The 9,417-nt window shown below is 35.3% G+C and overlaps 1 protein-coding gene and 1 long non-coding RNA gene across 2 annotated transcripts; one reads left to right on the forward strand and one right to left on the reverse strand.

Annotated features, from left to right (window-relative positions):
- On the forward strand, positions 1–1,054 carry LOC140955868 (uncharacterized). The gene is made up of 2 exons (XR_012170562.1): positions 1–672; positions 820–1,054. It is a non-coding gene; the product is annotated as an uncharacterized lncRNA (long non-coding RNA).
- A 2,230-nt stretch (positions 1,055–3,284) lies between these two features.
- On the reverse strand, positions 3,285–5,461 carry LOC118033841 (NADPH HC-toxin reductase 1). The gene is made up of 5 exons (XM_035038964.2): positions 5,102–5,461; positions 4,858–5,027; positions 4,559–4,771; positions 4,024–4,406; positions 3,285–3,552 (listed from the first exon to the last, which is right to left on the reverse strand). Exons 1-5 carry the CDS (start codon positions 5,217–5,219, stop codon positions 3,381–3,383), a joined length of 1,056 nt encoding a protein of 351 aa, XP_034894855.1. The 5' UTR covers positions 5,220–5,461; the 3' UTR covers positions 3,285–3,380.
- Positions 5,462–9,417: the final 3,956 nt, after the last annotated feature.

Here is a 9,417-nt window from a genome sequence, read left to right on the forward strand (position 1 = left end):
TTCTGCATGTTCGGATTCTCTGAAGGACTCGTAAGTAGTTCAGAAGGCACAGAATTTGGTTCCCATCAACATTTATGGGAGCATCTATTCCCTTCTCCAGCACAAATTAACCAATACTCTCTCTCTCTCTCTCTCTCTCTCTCTCTGATAATGGGGATGCTATCGGTCCATCATGTAAAAAAGCAGATTCAAAGGGTGATAAATAATCACAAGGAATCCCACTTGCCCCGCGCCTATTTATACGTTCCTGCGATGGCTTGGAGTAACACGCAACAACAAAGAAGAGAGAAAATACTCATTAGAATCCCATTTAGCCTCGATCACCATGGCCTCAATGCAATGCATCAAACCAGACGAGAAGGCATGCGACCAAGAACAAGAAATGGTCCATGTCCAAACAGATCAAAGCCTTTCCCATGAGAAGGTGGATTATGTAACTCAATGCAATTGCCCAACCAATGGCCCCGGCAGCCAAGCACAGGTCGACCAGAAAAAGAACCATGAAAAGAACGAGAAGAAAATGAAGGACAAGAAAGGAAAGAAGGAGAAGAAGGAGAAGAAGGAAAAGAAGGAAAATAACAAGAAGAAAGAAAAGAGCGGGGACAAGAAGAAGTAGAAGAAGCATGACAGCAGCAGCATTATTAAAGTGATGAGAGATGCTGCGAAATGAAGGCAAGTGTTGTTGGTGTCTTGCGATGCCTTTTCTTGCATGTCAGAATAACAGCGTCTTAGAATCTAAAACTTTTAATATTTTTGATATTTTAATTTCAGCAATCTGAAACCTTTTTTTCTTAACCTGTTCAATGCATGCCGGTGCAGGAGGAGCGTTCAGAAATAAAGATGGATAACAATCCTGTCAACACAATAATAAACAGATATATAAAGGAAAAAAGAAGAAGAAAAGATATAAAATAAGACCAGCATACTGCACTTGCAGGACTTACTGTTGTTCGTGTTTTCAATTTTTACTACTCTTTCATGTTGTTAAGATACATCGAGTTGTTGCAGAAAAAGATATTTGGAAATACATGCTATTGAAAATGCTTGTGAAAAAGATCTTCATTTAACCATAATCCACATTTTATCCTTGTAAACAAATTAAATTTGGACTGCTAGCCTTACCAGTGCTGACAAAAACCCGCGTTATAGATCATTTTTTATTATTATCAAATCTCAAGAAATGGGTCCAGTGCTTATATAGTATTATTCCCTTTTCATTTTTTAAATTCAAATATTAAAACTAGAGTTCATAGAAATTTATTAAAATTCTCAGAATACATTAGATGATGTAAAAAATGCATTTTTTTAAGATCATATAAAAGGAATTAAATTGATCTCGATTAATATGCAAATTGATCTTAAATATAATTTTATCATCAAATAAAAAAAAGAAGAAAAAATTTATTTATCTTGTACACGTCATCATTAAGCTTCAACTTATTTTTTTTTCCATACCAAGTGTTTATCATTAGACATGTGAGAATCAACAGGTTCAAACCGAGGTGGCGAAACAATGGTTCCATCAATATAGCCCAATAATTTTTACCTCTCGAGAAGGGGAAGAAATTGAGCCTTTCTTTGATTTTTTTTTTTTTTTTATATCTTACAATTTAGAGAGGTTGAAGAGAGAAATAAAGAGAATATGAATATGAGTTTTTTATATATATATATATATATATATATTTACGAGGAGTTGCTGATAAAAATAAATGAATTAAAACAACCTTTATCAGCTTTTCTGTCATTTTCTTCTTCTTCTTCTATTTAATTAGGAGTAAATTTAAAAAAATTATGAAGTTTAGGATGCAAAATTACGAATTTTATTTTGTTCAAAGAATACTTTTTTTTTTCTTACAATTAAGTTTAGGAAAGGTTTTCTACAATTTGGCCCAAAAAGAAATAGATTGAATACTTTGCTTTTCTTATAGCGAGGAAGGAGAGGATTCAAATCAGACATACAACTCTTAAAGTCTAGCTTGTGATTGTTCAAACCAATCAATAATAATAAAAAAAAATTACCACTTCAAACAGCAAATTTAAAATCTGAATGAAAAAAAAGAACTACAAATTTAAATTTGTGTGGTTGAGTTCTGAATTTGATTAACTAATTGGAGAGCTCCCAGCCTTTTTCCACATTCCAAGCTATCATCAATGATATTTATCATGTCATATTTATACTCAAAGCCCATCTTGATCAACTTTGATGAATCACATTTGATTCCTCTGGTCTCTGGTTCTTCGCTGAATCTAAAATCAAAACTTAGGCATGGATGTGATTGGTCTATACGGAAACATGTCACTTGTATTATCAGACACTCGAAAAATAATTGATCCTTGAAGTTGAAAAACGCTGCCATGTTGTCTATTGTGATTTTAGTAATTACAAATTAGGGCAATAGCAAAGTCGATGAGCTATCTTCTGACTCCTTTTTTCAATTATTATTATTATTATTATATATATATATATATATATATATATATATATATATATATATATATATAACTCTAATACTTGTCTTATTTACAAACTTTGGACCAGTAACCTCATCAATGCTGAAAAAAATCCCGAGTATCCTGCCATTTTCTATTTTCTTGATCTCACACGCAATATCATAATCTCTAACTCATAAAATAAATCTTATAGACAAATAGGCAGTCTAAACCGTAAAGGCTTTGAATTCAATTTGCTATGGGCAATGACATGTATCGATTATATTATTTTCCAACCTTCCGTAGTCCACAAAATCACTCATACTAAATGTTTGGATTTTGATCAAAATATCTTTGTAAGTCCAAATCTATCTTCATCAAGATAGGAACAATTGGTATAAATCCAAATATATGCTCATCAAGTTAGGAATTGTTCTTGTTTTTTTTGTTTACTAGTAGCTAGGTCCATGTAAAACGTAAGCATTGTTATAGAAAAAGACAAAAAGAAGTTAAACATGCATTCAATAATAAATAATTCTGTCGACCTTTCTTAACCTAAATTGGAGCAGCATGAGTTATTATATATATATATATATATATATATATATATATATATATATATTAGGAGTTGCTAGTAAAAAAAAAATGCATTAAAAGAACTTGTTCTGTCAATTTCTGCTATTTAAGGGTAAATTTAAAAAATTATAAAGTTCAGGATGCAAAATCATGACCTTTTTTTTCAAAGAATATTTTTTTTCACTTTGGTTTTCTACAATTTGGCCCAAAAAGAAATTGATTGAATGCTTTGCTTTTCTTATATCGAGGTGAGAGAGGATTCAAATTGGACAAACAACTAATGTTCAAACCAATCAATCAAAAATAATAATAATAAGTTACCACATCAAACTGCAAATTTAATATCTGAACGAAAAAAGAGAACTACAAATTATTTATGTGGTTGAGTTCTGACTCTGATTAACTGATTGGAGAGCTCCCATCCTTTTTCCACATTCCAAGCTATCATCAATGATCTTTCTCATGTCATATTTATACTCAAAGCCCATCTTGATCAACTTTGATGAATCACATTTGATTCCTCTGGTCTCTGGTTCTTCCCTGAATCTAAAATCAAAACTTAGTCATTCCTATATATTAGCAAAATCACGATAGAAAATAGCCCCCATTTTTGTTTCTTTCTTTTTCAGAACTATGTCATAACTGGACAAGCTTGTATTGGCTTGAAAATGTCACATGTAGTCCTGAATTCTCTAGTTGTTGATCTTGAGGAAATAACATGCTGATTCTAAGCAGGATCGAATGAATTTTCTTACAGAAAAAGGGTTCATTTTACGGGATGATTTTTTAATGGATGTTACTGCTAATCATATCTCAACTAACATCTACATTCCGTGTCTCCAAAAGAGACTCCGGGTTGAAACCTCTCTCTTGCAAGAAGAAAAAGAAAGAAAGATAGGAGATGACAACAACAACAATGCGAAGGTTTTACTCAAGAGGGATTTTTAATCAAAATCAGACTATTCAATTTATCTAACACAAAAGATATAAAGATCAGAATTAGAGAAGAATTCTTACTTTTCTTCTATCATGAATTCTGGATGGTTTTCTTCAAGGTGAGCTTTAATTTCTTTGACGGTTGGATCGGCAGCTGAACAGAGGAATCTACCTTTCATTGATGGCTTTTCCATGCAAAATATATGTGCTTCACAAACATCATCAATGTGAACAAGAGGAACGGAACCCAAAAGCTCTTCCATGAACTTCAAACCTTGATAGTAACCAAATATGTTGCCTGAAATCTGTGAAAAAATCACTTGTACACTCAGAGGCAGATGGGAAAGTATAGTCTCTCCTCCCACTAGACCACAAGCAAGAGTCACCACTTCTAGTTTAGCATCCCCAATTTCATTATAGCTCAAAACCTCTTTCTCTGCTATTGTTTTTGCACTTGTATATTCCTATGGAAAAGGAAAAAAAAAGCCAGTAAGATTTCAAGTTGTTTGTAATTTTTGAAAAGAAAGAACCATGCCATATCCCCTTCACGAAAACTTTTAAAAAAGAAAGAGCAAGTTTCATACTGTGGTAATTCAGAGCAAGACAGGAGAAATACCAGAACATAATCATTGGCATAAGTGAGTGATAGATCAGAAGGAGTCCAACAGGATTCATCCGTGCAAGATTTATAGCCACTTCCATCTTCATTCAATGGTGATGTTGCCACCACAGATGCGGTGTAGATGAGGCGCTTAATAGTTCGTGATTTGACGCAAATATCAGCTATAGCCCTCACTCCAGCAATGGTTGCTTCCACTCTATCTTTGTACTGTTCTTCAGCTTTCAAAAATATACGTTAATTGCCTGCCCACGATTTAAATCCTAACTACAAGTTTAATGAACACGGAGGCTGACCTGAGTGCTTTTGGGATCATGTTGCATTGGAGTGGCAACATGGAAAACAAATTCACACCCTTGAATTGCTTCTTCAAACTCTTTCGGATTGTATACATTAGCTTGGAACAGTACTAGTTTGGTGTCTGCGTTTGGTAGGGACTTGAGGAGGCCTACTTTGGATTTGTCCCCTGTGATACAAAGAGAACATGTAAGGCATCCATGTTAACACACAAAAAAAGTGACAGAGAGAGGAAAGACGGACCCAAATTTCTCAATGTTACATGGACTGTATAGCCTTTCCCCAGCAGCTTCTTGACGAGCCAGGAACCTATATATCCAGAACCTCCTGTGACACAGACTTTTGTGCAGCACTTGGCCATGTTGCTCGCCGATTGTTTTTATGTTCTTTCTGCTGTTGGGAGGGCAGAGGGCTTGCAAATATGGGAAGACACTGGACAAGAACTTTGTCCTGTATCAAGGTTCATTTATCACCACTAAATTTGCGTGGTTGCCTTGCAAAAAGGTGTTCATTTTTTTTGGATCAGCATGTTTTTCTATTTATTTCAATTCTCTTTCCAAAAGAGATCAAAGTGAGGGTGATAACCCACCATCTTTATGTTTAGCAAAGTGCAAAGTGGTGAGCCTATGTATATATAGATGTGGCGAGCTACCACATCCATTATTTTTGGGCTCAACTAAGTGCTCAATCTAGATATACATGGATTTAACGAATTACTAGACTTATTATTCTTGGGCCCAACCAAGTGATGAGTTCAAATACATTTGACTCCAGAAATCTTAGGCTATGGACCAAGAAATGTTTTATCCTCTGACATTGGTACCATAAATGTTCTCTTAAGTATGGGTGTTAAACCAAAAAACATTCTTCTAAGTATAAGTATTAGAACAAAAAACATTCTTCTAAGTATGGAAGTTGGACCTAGAAATGCTTAGCTAAATATAAACATTGAACCCAGATAAAATCTTAAAGCTTTTCTAGGGACTCTGGACCTATACAACTCAAATTAATATTAAGATAAAGAGACAAATTCAATAAGATAAAAGTGATATACACGTTACATGAATAAACACAACAAGATTGGGAAAAAAAGGGGTTTAGATATCCAACTCAAGTTTCTTAGCCAAATATACCCCATGCTAGTCAGCAACAACCCTGACAGGGAAAACATCTATAAAGTCAGGCACTAGAACTGGGTGAAAGATATTGCTAAAGTCCACCTATATTCCCTTTGATTGTTTGAAAAGATGCAGGTTGGATATGACAAGAAATATGTTATCCCCCACCATCTCAATCAAAGTTGCAAACCCTCTGAAAACTTCCTAGAACTCTCTATAAGAGTTTTTTCAAGCCTCTAGCTAAGTTTGAGAAGGATGAGCTTTTATCTTAGCAACGATAATCTCACCTCACAAATAGTTTTATGCGGTCTTTACCTCAAGGATTTCTTATTTTAAGAAATCCACATGATTGTAGGCGGTCTGGAGCAATTTATCACTAAAGCCTAACAGAAAAACAATGCCTTATATTTGATCCTTCAACGAGGAGTACACAACCTTGAGGCTTCCCAGTTTAACCTTTACAACAACTTTTTCCTCCTTTAGCTACTCCAAGGCATCTTGATTCGCCATGTTTGGGAGCAAAAAAAGGCTTAGATACCCAACCTAGGCTTCTTAGCTAGATATACCCTATGCTAGGCAGCAACAACCTTGACAGGGAACATATCCATAAAGTTAGGTACTAGGAATGGGTGAAAGGTAGTGCTAAAGTCCGCACACATTCCCTTTAATTGCTTGAAAAAAATATAGATTGGATATGACAAGAAATATCTTGTCCCTCACCGTCTCGGTCAAAGTTATAGATCCCCTAAAAATTTTCTGGAACTCTCTAGGAGAGTTTTTTAAAGCTTTCAACTGAGCCTGATAATGCTGGGCTTCTTCCTTGGCAATAATAAGCTCAATTCACATACTGTTTTATACGATCTTTTCCTTAAGGATTTCCTATTTTAGGGAATCCACTTGGTTATAAGCGGTCTGGAGCAATTTGTTATTGAAGCCCAACAGAAGAACAATGCCTTGTATTTGGTCTTTCAATGAGGAGTAAACTGTTTTGAGACTCCTCAATTCAACTTCTACAACAATTTTTTTTCTCCTTTAGCTGCTCGAAGGGAACTTGATTTGCCATATTAGCAGCTATAACATCCCTTAAATAATTATTTTTGGCCACTTAATGTGTCATATCCCACATCGATAGGTGAGGGATTGATAGCTAGCCTTATTAAGAGTGCTAGTTGCTGTCTTTTCATACGCATTTTAGGGCATCAGGCTCAAATGTGAGCTCGCGTCACCAGGAACAAAACCGTGATGGCGGTAAGGCCTAAAGCGGACAATATATGGCAAGTTGGGTCGGGCTTTTACACAATCCCTTCCGGAATGGGTGAAAATTATGAAGGTCCATCAAGGAAAAATTTTAAGAATAATAATCATAGAACTAAAAAAAAAATAAAAATTTCCTTACATTAAAGGCCATTTGACCAGTCCAATCCAAATAGTGGTTGTAGCTTTCATTAGACATCATTATGATATTCGACAAGATGATGAGAATCATCTTTAGTTATCTTATTAGCTCAAGGCTAGTCTCCCCGAGACTCAACCTTTCATAAAAAAACAGCCTCTATGAGCTGCATTTCCTCTTCTATTAGGGTGGGAAAATCGAAAGGAGCTCTACCAAGAGAAAAGTAGGCAAAAAGATATTTAAACTCAGCCTCCTTGGGGCAAACCCGAGTGGAAGGCCTAATGACTGCTTCCTTTTTTAGTAAAATTAGATGTTGAGACAAAGGAAATGTCACCACAGGAGTTACAATGGCAAGGTAGTCCTCTATCACTTCTTCGGTGCTGCCTCCAGCAACTACAATGGACAAAGACTCCCTTGGTGATCACTCTTCTACATACCTCATTGAGGTCTCTCCTTCTCCCTTAGCTATTAGTCTTGTAATACCAAAACACAACAATGAAAAGTCAATATTAGACCAAAACACTACAAAAGAATAAGGAAACATCATACTTTGTAAAGCGGTCTGGTAATATCATTTGTCTATTTTATTGACTTCATATTTAGTTGAAGTCAAGGCCAACACAACAAATATTTTCTCCTTGTTCGAGCTCAAACAAGACTTGTTACTCATCTTATGGAGAGGAACCTTCTAGCAATAAAACCAACCCCAGATTTGTTGCATCGTCTTGTTGGGATTAACCGGCCTATTGTATCTTACTACCAACCTTGCCCTCTCCACTTCTTAATAGACATTGGATTCTCACTCAGTGTTCCTTTCATGACTCTTACGGGTCTAGTGGTGAAAGTAAAAAACCAACGCATGTCATTACCATCATTGGTGCCAGCTACTAAATGGTAGCAATTTTTAAAGACATTAACTGCAGGCTCGATTTTGATGATCCTATAAAATATATCGAAGGAGGACAAGATAGTCCACTTGTTGGGATGTAACTGGCTTAGACTCCGCTGATATTATCTGAACATTTCCCTCTTGAACCCTTAAAGATGAAAGGAATACCTCATTGTGTACATAGAAATAGGGGTTGTGATCTCAAAATGACCCTGGGTAAAGACTAGGGTTTGCTTGTTGATACACTCCGCCTCATCGGGCACCCAAGTGGTGTATTCTCTTAACTGGAGATAAGCAACAAATTTTATATCCTTAACACATAAACTATTGGGGACGTCATCCTTAGAGGCTTAAGGCAACCTTTCTCTTTCCTGAGGTTTTCTAGGGGTAACAAGAGAAAGACCTGTACGGGAGGGCTACTCGCCCCCTATTAAAAAAGGATGTCAATATGCCACCCTCTCTTGTTCCGAGACCTAGTTTGATGAACCCTTATCTCTTACTATTTCTTTCAGTCTCAGGTTAGAAACTTGAACTCCTTTTTAAGAGCAACAACATCTCTTTTTTTGAAAATAGACTTGACTATTCTTGAGTCCATGTTTTTGTTTAAAGGCAAAAAAGGAAAAAAGGTGATGGTGAAAAATAATGAAATAATGTACCTAAAACGAGTTCTTTCCTCTTGGATTAGAACAAAGGTTAATCAATTTCTTATCTATGGAGTAGTTTATCAGATATTATAGAAAGCAAAAGTAAAAGAAAAACTAGAGGTAGGAACGACTAGTGTTATAAAGAAAAAGTATTTTCACTCTTGTTGTTAGATGAATGACTTTTCATGCCATCACAAATCTCTAAAAGTCCACTCAATTATTGCATTGAATGCATGCTGCCGTTTTGTTTCTCTAAGGACACCTCTGTCCAATAAAAACAAGCCAACTGGACTTGAGAATCCCAATAATTCTATATGGGATATGCAAAATTTCATGAAAAAGATAGAAAGACTCTCATTTACTATTGATAAAAAAACCTTTCAAACCCATCATAGTCTTAGCCAAATGCTGAACATAATCATACATGAGTTCATCCTCTGACATCATAAATCTTCATGTTTTGACCAAGAGATATTTTATCCTTTGACATGTCAGAGATATTTTACCTCTGATAA

The sequence above is a fragment of the Populus alba genome, chromosome 1 (genome assembly GCF_005239225.2).
Source record: "Populus alba chromosome 1, ASM523922v2, whole genome shotgun sequence".
Taxonomy (NCBI): domain Eukaryota; kingdom Viridiplantae; phylum Streptophyta; class Magnoliopsida; order Malpighiales; family Salicaceae; genus Populus; species Populus alba.